Source organism: Schistocerca gregaria, chromosome 4, assembly GCF_023897955.1.
Source record: "Schistocerca gregaria isolate iqSchGreg1 chromosome 4, iqSchGreg1.2, whole genome shotgun sequence".
In the NCBI taxonomy this organism is placed as follows: Eukaryota; Metazoa; Arthropoda; class Insecta; order Orthoptera; family Acrididae; genus Schistocerca; species Schistocerca gregaria.
This window is the reverse complement of record NC_064923.1, coordinates 77,020,674-77,035,260: the sequence shown is the minus strand read 5'-3', so window position 1 is coordinate 77,035,260 and position 14,587 is coordinate 77,020,674. Positions and strand designations below refer to the sequence as shown.

The following is a 14,587-nucleotide window of genomic DNA, read 5'->3' as shown; positions in this document are numbered from 1 at the left end:
GATCTTCCTGCTGGCCGTTCCACTGAAATTGTGGATCGCACCGTAGTATCACACTTCTGTAACTCCGTAGGAAACAATTGCAAATAGTTGTATCGGCGTGTCTGAAACAGTTGAGAAAGATTTGTTGCAAAACTGAAACACTGTTGAGCGTAGCTGCAGCAGTTTTTCTTTGGTTAAGCTTAGAACAAAAGCTCAGTGGAGAGGAATTGTTATTAATCAGAAAAGAAAGGCACCGTTACATACTTAGCGTTGCACGTTTCGTTGAGAGATTGGTACACTTACGTTCTTGGTTCAGGCGTTGCGCTGTTGGAAAAGATGTTTACTGAATGCTTATTTGACCCGAGCCATTCTAAGGCTGAAGTATCTTACATATTCCACCAGAAGAAATGACTTTCCAGTTATCGGAGTAACTTTACCTGCTCACGTTTTTCCTCTTTTTCAAGCATAGGTTAACATTTTGCGGCTAAATTTCGTTACTCTGTTTCATCTTTCCTTAGTGTTTTTCAACTACTAACGAACTTCATTTAATAAGAGTCGAAATCATATTTCTTGCTATTAAAGATATTTCGTCTGTAAATTTGTGTTGTAAAATTTTTTGTTTCTGCCCATAAGTATTTTCGCTATGAAAGGCTTTGGTTTTTCTATGTGTCTCGTCAATTCCAGTCTTGATTATTTATTCCCACTTCTCCAGATAGTGTCGTGTTAAATGTTTTTTCTGAACCTTCAGCCTGATTTGGTTCCTCAAGTTCTGTACAGCTCTGAACAGCATTTGCAGCCTTCCTCTGTACATAAAAAGCCCTTCCTGTGTCTAGAACAGTTATCAGAAGGACTCTGCTACCTACAACAGCTTCTTCCAGTGATTTACTTGCTGAGTATAGTTACGCTATCATCACGGAATCCCCGAACTAGACATTAGACAAAGCTTTCTCATGCTGAGTCCTTCAGGAAGCTCTAGTGGGGAAAAAGGTACCGTAAACAATCACTCCAGCTGTAATCTGTTACGAAGAGGCTCCCATGTTTTTCCGGACGCGGATATTTACTCATAGGTACCTAATTCATCTCTGGACATGTCAAAAGTCGTTTGAATTGGAAAATTTTATTATAATTTGCTATTAGAATCTTAAATTTCAGTTACTTGCCTGTCTGTTGGTCCACACGAGTATAATGTGAAAGCTTCACGAAGTCGTTGCACAATGCCACACATGTTAACTATGTTTAGTTGAGTGTTTTTCTTGCAGGAGCACGCAGAGCATCCTTCTGTGTCAACAATTTCGACGAAGTCCTGTAAAACGGTGTTAACATTTTTGTTTTCCTCGTTGAGGCCCTAACGATGTTGACGGAACAAGTTTTTGTAGTTTAACTATCGAAAAGGGATTCAATTTTTAAATGTTAAATTCTATAAATCGGAGCATCTTCAAGCGAACTTGAGACAGCAATGGATTTATCATTGGCATAAACTTACTAGCTGAGTTGGCAAAAATATTGTGTGTGTGTGTGTGTGTGTGTGTGTGAGTTGTTAAATGGCCGCATCTTGGGACGAAGTGGAAGCGAGTCCACTACTCAAAACTTTACGAAGACGAGGAGGACGTCACAGGCTTGGAGCAAAATCGGCCTAAGCGAGGAACGCAGAAGACAAATACTTTTGTCGTTACAGTGGGGGCGCGTACCCACGAGCAATTTTGGCAACACGGTAGAAGCCACCCGCTGAGGGCAGGTCACCGAGTGTTGGGGTGGGACACGGACAGCCACTCAGTAGTGGACGGACAGCGTGAGGCAGGAAGACGTGACGCGCGGTCGCCCCAGCCGCCCTCTGCTTCCGACGCCGGGTCCACCGCAGCGACAGACCACGTGGAAGTATGCAGGTACCTGTAAAGCACCGTACGTTCCAAAACAGTGGCCCAGTATTTCATCTGATTTCTCGCGCACTCAGCGGAATTTTGTACGTTCTTCTAATAACAGCTCGCGCTCTGAGAATAAATCACACACACACACAGTTTTTACCAGGATTACCGCGTTGGTAAATCCTACTTACCGTAGAAGACAGGCGGCGGAAAGGCAATCTTACGGTTGTAGCACTTCTAGACTTAACAATGTTGACTGAATACTCTTATTCGAAATCCTCAAGGTAACATGGGTAAAATATAGGGATCGAAAGGCTATTTACAACTCATACGAAAGTCAGACGGCAGTTAAGAGCAGTGGGAAGATAGTAGTGGTTGAGATGGGAGTGAGACACGGTTGTAGCCTGTCACCGATGTTGTTTAATCTCTACATTGAGCAAGTACTAAAGCAAACCAAAGAAAATTTTTAATGAGGAAGTAAAGTTCAGAGAGAAGAAGAAATGAAAAGTAATTCTGTCAGACTTCAAAGAACTGGGAACAGCAGCTGAAAGCATTGGATAGGGTCTTGAAAGGACGACATAATTTGAAAATTAACAACAGAAAACAAGAGTAATTGAAAGCATTGGAATTCAATCAGGTGAAACTGAGCGAATTAGATTAGGAAACGAGACACGTGAGTAGTAGACGAGTTTTGCTATTTGGGCAGCGAAATAACTGACCATCTCCAAATTATAGAGGTTGTAAATTGTAGACTGGCAATGGCGAGAAAAGAGTTTCTGAAAAAGAAAAATTTAACATCGAATATACACTTCGGTGTTGAGAAGTCTCTTCTGAAGGCATTTGTATGGAAGTGAATCGTGAACGATAAAGTGTAGATAACAAGAATTTTTCAAACTTGCTACTACAGAAACATGCGAAGATTGATAGGTACATCATGTAACCTATGAGGTGAGGTGATACTGAACAGAACTGGGGGAGATACGAAATTTGTGGCACACCCTGACTAGATAGAACGAAGGATCAATTTAATAGGACACGTCCTGAGACATCACCGCAGTAGTTATTCGGAGACGATATTTGATGCAGCCCTCACTCTACTATATCCTGTGCAAACAAGTCTTTCGACTGAAGACCACTGCAAACGATCCTGCTTGAGCAGCCTAAATAATACTGTGCACTCAACTTGCAGCACTGAATCTAATCGTTGCACTTTGATTCACAGCATTTCTATTAAGATTAAAGTGCGTGGTTACTCTCAGGGAAATTGTTGACTAATATTAATCTAGCGACCGTGCCTGATTTGTTTCCAGCCGAGTGTGAACGCCGGCGGCGCGGCGATGTCCTTTGGGTGGTTTCGTGTGCACGTGCCGATAGCCGGACAGCGTCCAGCGTGCTGTTTGTGTCGCGGGGGACCGAAACGTGTAGTCAAGAATACACATCTCTCTCGGTCGGCCCCGTCCCGTGCGACCGGCTCGTAAGATAAAAGCCTCCGACGGCCATGGCCGGTACGGGGTTGCTTTCGCGCTCGTCGTACTGTGGTGGCTATCCGACACCGAAACCGTGACTTCCGCCATAGCCATCCACAAAGGGTGAGGTCGGAGAAGGAGGAGGTGGGCGGGGGTAGGCAACAGGTGCTGCTCTTTCTCCCCCCACCACTCCCCCGCCCTGACTATTGAGTACGGAGCTTTCATTAATTACACATTTCTCGTGCAACTGTGGGGAGTGGATAGCAATCAATTGATTTGGATGAAGTAACTGTTTTGTATCAGCTATGAATTTTAGTTTTGTAGCATGATACACCTCAAAACTGGGAGTGACAAAATTGGTAATTTGTCTTGCCGCTCCCCTCCCCTCCCCTTCTTGCCCCGGAGGAATTTCTCCGCACGCACTTGACACCATTCTGCCGCAGTGCTCCCTCACCTTAGTTAAAGGTGCGTTAACGGGGGCCGCATTTCAACGGCAATTTGTTGTTGCTGCAGTAGTGGTGCCATCTACGCGCACGCGGTATAACACGGAATTTCATGAACGCATTGCCTGTTCTTTCGTACATGTTCGAAAGAATAGAAATCGCACAGACTCCGCAGCTGTGATACATACTATGTAAACTGAACGTGGAGGGGAGAAAGGAAACGAAAGGGGTGTCAGCCGCATTGGGACTTAATGAGAAATCAGCGGTGACGTGTCAACATGTGTGCCAGACCGGTACTCGAACCCGGGATCTCTTACTCACTAGACAGCGTTAACCACTGCGCCACATGGGCAGGTGCGCGGGCTACCTCTGCTGACGCACACTCCCACCTATCCTAAGTTCTCGTCCACGCCCTACGTGTTGGCTACTTTGAGATGCCCGCAGGAGGTCGAACGAACACACACCAGGCAGTCACGTAACTGATTCGCCTCTGTAGGCAATGAATCCACCACTTTCAGTGTGGATGGATAATTTCAATAAATCGGGAATCTCGAAGTAGCCAGGATGGAGGGCGTGGGCGGCGACTCCAAATGGGTGGAGCCAGGTGGGAATGTGGGTCGGCAGATAGGCGTGCCGAGGTGGTCCGCATAATTCCGATAAACAGTGCCCGGGTGGCGCAGTGGTTAACGCTACTGTCTAGTAAGCACATCCCGGGTTCGAATCCCGATCTGGCATACATTTTCACTCGTCGCCGCTGATCTCTTAAAGTCCTGAGACAGCTGACATAAATACTCCGTTCCCCTTCCTATTTCCTTTTCCCTCCTTCACCATCAATGCCATCCAACGTCTCCGTCAAATGATGGTGTGAGCACACTGGACGGAACGTAAACATAACGTCATTCTGTCCAGTGCGGAACGGTGGAAGTAATATTAAGAGGTAACATCCATCCACAAAAAAATTACAGTATCAGCGTTCAGGCTCAAGCAATGATAGTAAAGCGGAATCGTTTGTTTCTTGTTTTCCTTACACGTGCCAAATAACGCCTTCTGTTTATGTATAGCTGAATTTTGCACCGGTAAGTTTCCATTGACAATTGTTCCATCCGTTTTAATTTAGGCACTGTGCACGGTTTTTCTTTGTCCATGTATTGTTAAACCTAAAGAAATTTTCCGTATGGTTGGTCTCGTTTACGGGAGGACACTTTAGGAAAAATAGTCATGCTACCTTCGCCGGCTAGTGTGGCCTAGCGGTTCTAGGTGCTTCAGTCTGGAATCGTGCGACCGCTACGGTCGCAGGTTCGAATCTTGTCTCTGGCATGGATGTATGTGATGTCCTTAGGTTAGTTAGGTTTAAGTAGTTCTAAGTCTAGGGGACTGATGACCTCAGATGTTAAGTCCCATAGTGCTCTGAGCCATTTGAACTATTTTTTGCAACGTATAACGATAGAAAACTGAATAATGTAATCCACTACTATACGTGAGCACAGAGGCAATAAATTTACTTCTGATCAAAGTAAACGACCGCCCTCCCTCTTATCGTCATCATCCTCGACGGTGAAATTAAACGGAAATATCGATGGAGTACGTATGAACATAGTTCTACTGCTCTTGACGCCTTCCTCGAACATGTCCCACAACATCCAACATCACCCAGTACGGCAGTCCGGCCAACATTTCGCGAATTCGACAGGGCTCTAGATACCATGAAACCAAGAAGGGCGCGCGGTCCTGACACCATCCCCCTGGAGAGTATTCAAAGGGATGGCTTTCCTCTAAAAACGACTTTTCCCGCGGTTTCTTTTAACGTGGGAAACCACTGAGCCAGCTGACATGAACTCCAGAATTGTCACCATCATTAAAAAAGGCGATCGAAGTGTATCTGGTAACTACTGTGGCATATCCTTGCTCTCTGTGGCTGGTAAAATTCTTGCTGGAATTCTGTTGAACCACCTCCATACTCTTTCCGAGACTACTTCCTGAATCTCTCTGCGGATTTCGTCTCTCCAGAGACTATTGATATGGTGTTCTGTGCTCAACTACTGCTGGAGAAGTGCAAATAACAAATAATCCTTTACTGTTTGGGCACTATATCAAACGCATTTTATAGGTCATAGAACACAAAGAAGCTATGTGTAAGGTCCTAAAAAAAAGTTTTTGCTGCCCTGAACACTGTTAAATTGCTTAGTTTTCCACGATGTGTCTGTCACATGTTTCATTCTGGTATAGCACTTACTCAAATTCTGTTACCAATGGGCTCAAACAAGGATGTGTCCCCGCGCCAACGCTGTTAGCTCTGTATGTAGCGCCATGGTTTGAGCCACCGTCTGTAAGCAATGCAGGAGTAGAACTAGCACATTTGAAGGAGAGCTATTGAATCAGTCCAGATAGCATTCTAAAGCGTTCATAAATCTGCCAGGTAAGTGAACTATAATACGCTGGTAACAATGCTTTTGCAGCTCACACCTCATCACGGCTGCAACTGTTCGTAAATTGTTTCAGTATTGCATATAAACGGATTGTGATGACCATAACATAAGAGGTACTAGAGCAGCCAGCTCCTGGAACTGCCTTTCCGAATTTCAATAACTCTCCTTCCACTACACATTTGGAACAAGCGGATCATTTCCTCTATTTAGGAAGTACATAATCAGCTAATAGGTCGTCGGAAAAAGGCATGAACTGGATTATAGGTCGTCGGAAAAAGATGTCATTAGGATTCATGCCGCACATCTTGCTTTTGGACATGTCCTACATCTGGACTGCCTGAATAAAGTTAAGTGTACACCAAACTGGTGGTGTATCGAGCAGCTGTTTTTACCGTGCTCTGTCGTTGCGAAACACTGACACTATATCACCGCGATATTAAACTAGAGCACTTCAACCAACAGAGGCTTTGATACGAATTCATCCCATTTGATGCTCATACGTATCCCACTACAGTTCTTGAGAAGGTAAAAATGTATAAGAAGCCACAGTTATTGGTCACCAACTAAAGTGGATTGGACGTGCAAGCGGAGGAGAAACAAGACTACTGCGGCAAATTTTATATAATAAAGTGTGCACAGCTAGAAGACCCCGAGATGCTCCTCTGAAGTGCTGTAAGGACCGGTTTAAGAAAAACCTAGAGGGTCTGAACGTTGACTCAAGCAGTTGGTGCACCACAGCAGAAGGTAAATTTTGGCGCACAAATACCACAGGTGCCGCCTTATATTTTGAGCAGGAACGCCTGAGACAGGAAAATGAAAAAGTCAGAGATGCAAACTTCGCCAGTTCCAGCCACGCCCTCCGTCCTCAACTTAGGTGTAATGTAAGAGTATGTGGCCGCATGTTTCGTGCCTGATAGGTCTACTAAGCGATCACAGGCATCTCCATACCTGCACTGCCATGCAGTAATGAAAACGCTGGAGAAAACTGGTAAGAGTATCAGCTGCCGACGATGTAAGAACGGCCCGGCAAGTTTCCAGAGCGTAGGTTCCCTCTGGGAACGCGGGTGTTTTCCACCTCTGCTCCGGAGCTATACCTGCCTGTCCTTTGTCTCCCGTCCGTCACCCTTGCAAACCCTTCCCTACCCCAGCCCTGTTCCTGGCAACGCCGCACCTAGAACCTGTTGTATTCGGACATTTGGAGGCTGAGAATGTTGTAATTCCCTTCAATAGTTTCTAGCGAAATTTTCGCGTTCTGTAACAATGCAGTTGACTGTTTGTGTGCACCATGCTTATTGCTGTTATTGCCTGTAGATGTACGGGTAACTGGACAAACGAGAAAAACGCGAAATGTCGTTAATGCGATAAGTTTCCGATCTGTGTTATGGGACGTGTAATAAATACCACTTGTAAAATTCCCTGTCTGGAAAACCGGACACAAAGCAGGCTGTTGAAGACCCTGCCGTTACACCCATTGGAGCGTATAAAAACTTGAGTCTGGGAACTTGCGCGAAAAGTCCAGTTTTCCGGAAGCAGTTCGCTTACTTACAAAGGATTTCTTTATTTGTGGCTTTCTTGGGGGCAGCTGGGCAGACTTCCAGTAGTTTGCTTTCGTCCATTTCTGTGGCAGGGTGTTGGCCCTCGTGGCGCGGAAATTGATTGCCGCTAAGCATCAGAAAGGAGTCCCGGATACTCCTAAGACTGCTATAACCTGAGTTGACATTTCCGACAAAGTCGTTTTTTCTAAAACTAGGCCCCAAAGTGGCTTCAGAACAAAGAACAATGTTAGCATCGCATCATACACAACACAGAACCAAACACCTCAGTTGTGTTTAAAATAACATGTAGTGAATGCGGTATGTTGGACAAACGGGTAGAAACTTAAAAACTGTGAGATACCGATATTAATAGGCGCCTGCTGAATCCCCGTGGACGGTGGATGCCGTCTTGGAAATCTTGGAATATGCACGCTGCACTTAAAAAATCGTGAAAAGAGGGGCTCTGTAATGATGGAAGGTGATAAAGCGGACGTTTCTAGGATACAGACGTTTATACGAAAATATTAATGCTTTATTGCAATTTACAACTGTTGCAAAAAGGAATACTTAATATTCAGGTTGCACTTCGGCAGATAAACCATTTTATCGTGAAAGCACAAACATGGGATGGCATTTCTTTACACGCCTAAAGAATTCTTACTTGCTCTTTGAATCGGTCAGTCACAGTTGACAGTTCATTCAATGTCTTGATTTTTAGCATTGGTCAGATATATATATCCTATAAGGACGGACTTAGAATTTGCTAGTGCTTAGACGTTACTGTTTTTATACACATCGTGCAGTATGACTTGCAGCAAATGTTGCTCAGACGGATTTCTTCATCGAAGAAAAACGCTGTTTACATAAAACTTGGTGACTATTCACATTATTCATCTAACTAGCACAGCACATTGCATTACTGCCTTCGTTTCAGAGCAAACAAATATTAATAGAAGTCACGTTCACATATTATCCTTCATTGACAACTTTGGTGCGTTGGGCCCCACCCAACGGTACAGCCCCCGGCTCTAAAGTATCTGATAACTAGCGGCGAAATACCAACAGTGAAGGAAGTGAAAATAGCATACAATCAACAGGACTGTTAAGAGTTGTAAGAAATTGAAGGACCTTAACAATATGTCTTCAGTCCATTATCGTAAAAGATGAATAGTCGGAATATTGCTTAGCAACAGTTGCTTTTGATAACATTATCAGTATTGACATCACAAATGGAGCCTGAAGACAGATACTCCAGTTGGTGCCCTTACGTAGTAAAATTGTTTGTTCTGATACGATGTTGTAATGTAATGTTCTAGTGATATGAATAAGGTAAATCGTCACCATCTTCAAAGACAAACTCTCAATCTGTCTTTATGAAAACAGCGTTTTTCTTCGATGAAGAAATTTGACTAAGGAACGTGTTCTGGAAAACGTACTGCATGATGTGCATTAACCACTCGACGCTTCATTGTATACTCGTAAAGAAAAGCCAATAACATTCCCCATCTAAAAATATAGGATAAAATGCTATATTTTGATTAAACAGATAATCATTTATTTAGTGTTGAGTATTCCGTGCCGATCAGTGCATAATTGTAGGGGACCGTTTGTTTGCTAAAGGAACAACAAATTCTGTATTTTATGTTCTTATAAAGCTTTTGATAAGTGAATACTCCTCACCTTGTCAATTGAAAAATGTGCCGCCGCAAATTACTTTCCTCCTCCATCTACATAGCTCATAAGGACTCCTATACATTTAGAACTTGGTACTGAAACCTCTACCTTTTCTATACAACGTTAACACAATCGATTACGCCTTGGATCGTTCAACTCCCCATTCATACCTTAAAATTTAGTCAACCAATTCTGTCGATGTAAACAAAAAAAGGCTCGTAACAGGGTGAACAACCTTACGAAGTAGTCATTGGCCGTTATTTATGATAACGTCGTGTATCTGTGATACTCCACGTGAAACTGCCTGAAATTTTGGCCTCGAATGGATGATGGCAAATGTTTCATTGTAACTACGAATATTATTGAAATAATAATTTGATTTGATAAGTGTGAAGCTGTTGTATCATGTAGACTAACGGCAGATGCGAAATGTTTTGCATTACAAAACCATGACTAAATTTATCAAACTGCAATTATAACTCCCAGAATTATTTGGAATTAAAATATGTGCAGTGCTCTGCACATTTAAATGTATCTTTCACAACAATAATGGAGCTGTGACTATCAGTGTCTAAATAATACCTATTACTTCGTCTATGCAAAAGTTCTCTCTCGCTCTCTGTCAGAGGCGTTACTGTTGTCCTTAGAGGTATAGCCTAAAACAAATATAGTTCCCGTATAATAAGGGAAAGCGTAGCTATTTAAAATCAATAAACTGAATATTAGGAACTTACTTCAAAAAGTGATATGATCGTATGGCATTGTTGGCCGGGAGATCCCATGCTGGGGAGTTCAGCCGCCGTATTGCAAGTCCTCTTTAGTTGACGCCACATCGGCGACTTGCGAATCAAAGATGATGCACACAACACCCACTTCCCTGCCGCCAATCCAACCCGAGCCCCCTGCGTGGTAGGCGGTAACGCTACGCTACAGAGGCTGACAAATAATTGCAAATTTCGTGGTAACGGCAGCACATGAACATAGTTCCGTTCATTCTTACAAAAAAGTAAGCGAAAATACGACGCCAATAAATGTTATGTACAGTCACTGTTGTTCCGTGAAGGCTTCGTTCCTACGATGTTTTGTTTTCCACTGTCATGACTGGCCTGGCAGTTGGGGCATTGTAAGTGGTGTGTGTGTGTGTGTGTGTGTGTGTGTGTGTGTGTGTGTGTGTGTGTGTGTCACTGCAAACGATCGGTGATTTTTGAGGGACTAGCACATAAATTGAAACTCGCCACTGTGTTCCTCGAATCATTCCATCACGCTCCTGTCCTTGTGACATGGCGCATTATCTTGTTGAAATTGAAAGGGGCGGAGGAAAGGTATTCATACACAGAAAGGAAAACATAATGAAAATAAGTATGACAATGATAATACTTCGTAAACATTCCTCTTCTGTGTATACCTTCTGGTAACTTCTTTGGCATGGAAGGAACCAGGTTTTTTGTTTTTTCGCAGTCTTCGAGATATTTTGCCATACTTCTTGCAGACAGTTTCATAGCAATCTTACTTCATATTTCATGTTTTCTGGCCATTCTTCTTAGCGTATTCCAATGGTGTTCAATTGGATTAAGGTTTGAACTTTGTTAGTCTGCGGTGGCTGTACCATACTACTCATGTCCTCAACTTTCCGGCGCAATCACCGCTGTAGGTCACTGTCTTGCTGAAAATAGTAATCAGTGCCTAAACTCGTGCTGTCAATACTGTTACAGATTTTCCTTTAGGGTATTGAAATTATCTGTTACTTTAAACAACAAAAGTTGCTCAATACCAGATATAGCTATACACTCCAATAGCATCTCCTCGAACATTTTGCTTCACTGTGGATTGAATATGTTTGGGATCAGATCAGTATTAGGTCGTCTCATCACAATTCTGGCATTATTTACAGATACGTTAAATTTACTAATACGACAAGCCATCTGTACAGCTTGTCAGCCACAGCAGCTGCTACACTATTCTGACAATGAAAATGGCGAGTAGAACGACTGTCGCACATTCTCCCTGAAGGGACCTCTCACACGTTCAATGTCAACTCGCCAGTACATTGACTGTCTGAGGGCGCGTATTGTCAATACAAGAAATATTGACGAGGAGTATTGATGGCTCAAAGTTCTCAGTACTGTCAATACATGCTGAACGTGTGGCGTCAAGTCTTGGTTTGACAATATCCTCCATGGAGATGTTGAGAGCTACATGAACCACCCACATGGTGTTCATGTGCGCTGTTCGTTCTCAGTTCGCCTTTGTGCATCTCATACCTCAGACTCAGTTTTTCAAGTAGCCTCTTAACACAGGAAAATTTTAATTGCCTAATGCGAGGGTAATTATCGTACGTAGCCTTTCAGGGCGGTCAACGGAGGATTTCCTTAGTTAATTTGAAAATGTAGGTTGGTGAATTACGTAGCAGTTAGGAAAAACTGCTTATGCTGCCGAAAGTAGGTCAAACATGTGCAATGGATAGAAAGAGGTCTGCAAAAGGCTTGTCCGTTCCACAAAATTACTACCGTGGAAAACGTTAAAATTCTTACGTTACTTGCCTGAACATATCAAAGACTGCTTCACAGCTTTCCATAGAATTTTGATAACTGTATTTCCTGACATTACAGAACACAGCATCGAGCACTCGAAAGACCTGTATGTCACCAAAAATCCCAGTTACTCTTAATGTCTCGTATACAATGTTTACCCATTTCATTAACGTTTCATTTCGTATGAACATTAACATCTTGCTGTGCGATGTAGGACTAGTGGGAAAGAAAGTTGAGAAATCTTTCGGGTCCGTGGTTCTGATTTCAGTAAATAACATGCTACGAGTAGCTCTTTTTTTTCCAATCATTCTCGAATCCGTTTCTAGTTTCCACTGTTTCCTGTTGTTTGAAAACCTTAGCTAATATAAATGCAGTATTCGGTTTTTTGTGTTGGACATCTTAACCTTGTAAAACCGCACTGTTAACTGACAATTGTCTATATTATTACTGTGTAAGATCGCTTACATATATTTCAGGTGTGACAAAAAATTTTTGTCAATAAATATTTAACGTGTGCATCCCCCCTCACCTCTTCTCAAGTTGTAAAGCCTGAAACTGCGAAAACAATACATAAAACTACTCTACAGGCACAGTACTGCTACAGTAAGTTGTTTCGGTGGATCAACATTGGTAGTGTTGTGTGATTTAGGGAAATAAGCTGAAATGTATTTATCGTGTCGTATTCCGCTTAATCGGGCGAAATTTCTAAAAATTTACAGTTTCATAAAATCTCTCTAAAAACTTATTCCTGGGACTTCTGAAGCTCAGTTTTCCGCTACGGTCATCCTAGGTCAAGCTTTCAGTAACATACTCTTATTTCCGAATATTGACATTAGTTCTTGAAAAACGCACAACGAGCGTCTGCTCGTATTGTTCAAAAAATCCGAAACGTTAATATTAGTAGTTGCAGACTGATAGGAATTAGTTTTTCCGCTTCGTTCCAACAAACCATTGGCGCAAAATTACGAATGTTCTGGAATTTCTTGAACAGACGCAAAGATGTGGGAAGCAGCAGAAAGTGAAAACTAAGTCTTATCTATTGCGTGTTTTTTCTCTGATTTGCCCCCCCCCCCCACAAAGGAAAACTTTTTTCGCAGCGGCAATCAAACAAAAACATAGTGTACAGATAGGTTGTTCCCAGGCTTTGCCAACATAAACTTAGTTTGGGGCAGCGGTCGTCAAACTGCGGCCCGAATCAAGTTTTTGTGCGGCCCGCGAATCTCAGCCGTATTTTATAATACGCTTCTATTAACTAACAGAATCCAAAAATTTTACCTAATATTAAGATCTTTTTAAGAGTTTACCTCGGTAACAAAAAAATATACAGTAATATTTTAAGATGGGCTTAATTTTAATGGGCTTTAGTGAATTGGGCCCATCAGCTGCTGTGGTAATGTCTAACGGGCGTAACACGGATTTGTCAGTACGCATTACAGACTCTCTAGTCTTCAAATATGGTTCGTTTTTGTAGCAAACTATATGAAACCAAATTAAGACTGATAATTCAATGAATAAACGAAAAAATGTTCAGAACATTTACTAAAAAAACTGTGATAGTGTCTCTTTTTGAAATTGTTACAAATTACTGTAACCTACTAATTTACGTAGGTTACGAATTAACAGTAGTATCGGTACGAAAAGGTGTAGTCTTAAGGGCAGGAAAATTGGCGCTGCCTATTTTTTGCCCTGAACATCGCTGCTCACTGCCAACAAGTGGTCAGACCAGTCATAAACGCTGTAGTAGTCAACGATATTGATGGAGGAAGCTTTTTCCGTTATTTCAGTAAAAACTTCGTTTTGGGAGTCGTCTGATGTATGGTAAATCACTTATATTACTGTTACGTCACTTCTGGGAGTATCAATTTTTTACAATATCAATGTTTAAACAAGGCCTTTTGGCCTACAAATGTAGGCTCCTTGTTATTTCAGTCTGATAGTTTCTGCCGTGGATCACTAATGGCGACATGGCGTGCGATCGGTAAAGTAGCAACACTACTCGTCGGGAAAAATACCCAAGGAGTTCAGCAGCTCGCACGGGGCGGCAATGGGGCTTGCGCTGGCCCTGCACCAGCACAACCCCTATGCGACGAGAGGTGTCCCACTGAAATGTCAATATTGGCTCCTAAGCCGCACGACTTTTGACGCCCACTAGTTTAGGGTGTGAAATTTTAACAGTAGTTTGACGCGGCCATGGCGAAGACGGAATGATGAAGCAGCGTCTCCTCACATGCGGTCGGACACGCCTGGGACGCAAACGATGTCGGTAACCCCGCTCAGGTGCTGTGATCTGATCTGGAGTCGCCTTCTGCGACGCGGCAAGTTTGTGTGTGTGTGTGTGTGTGTGTGTGTGTGTGTGTGTGTGTCGGCCCTCAGCCGGCAGCGGCGGCATGGCCTGCGCCTGCTGCCTCCGCAGCCAAACACCTTTCACTCGCGTGAAAGTACGCCTGCCGGCCACTTCCTGGGTTGATGCCCCAATTCACCTCGATTCGGCGCCCGCTACGTCATCGCTGGCCAGCCTCCTGTTTGCTCAGCGCCCGTTAAGTCCGTCTTACACGATCGACATTGTTTCAATTGACTACTTGAGACAAACGCGTCTGCTGCAGCGCTCCTCTTGGCGTTCAGTACCATTACTGGGTCTCGACGCTTAGAATAGTCTACATCTACATCTACA

General features: G+C 43.2%; 1 protein-coding gene and 1 long non-coding RNA gene across 18 annotated transcripts in view; one reads left to right on the top strand and one right to left on the bottom strand.

Moving 5' to 3' along the window:
• The window catches only part of LOC126267365 (la-related protein Larp4B-like), a 759,608-nt gene that overhangs the window by 608,515 nt on the left and 136,506 nt on the right, over window positions 1–14,587 (top strand). Inside the window, exon 1 of one of the 17 annotated variants that reach the window (XM_049972510.1) lies at window positions 1,655–1,862. The exons of 15 other annotated variants lie outside the window; for them this stretch is intronic. In XM_049972510.1, coding sequence (XP_049828467.1) covers window positions 1,857–1,862 — 6 coding nt within the window. In that variant the 5' untranslated portion in view covers window positions 1,655–1,856. Of the gene's footprint in view, window positions 1–1,654; window positions 1,863–14,587 lie in introns of those variants that run through there. One more of the 17 variants, XM_049972530.1, reaches the window with a different exon arrangement.
• LOC126267366 (uncharacterized) overlaps window positions 1–14,587 on the bottom strand; it is a 191,526-nt gene that overhangs the window by 116,723 nt on the left and 60,216 nt on the right. The gene's annotated exons all lie outside the window — the stretch shown is intronic.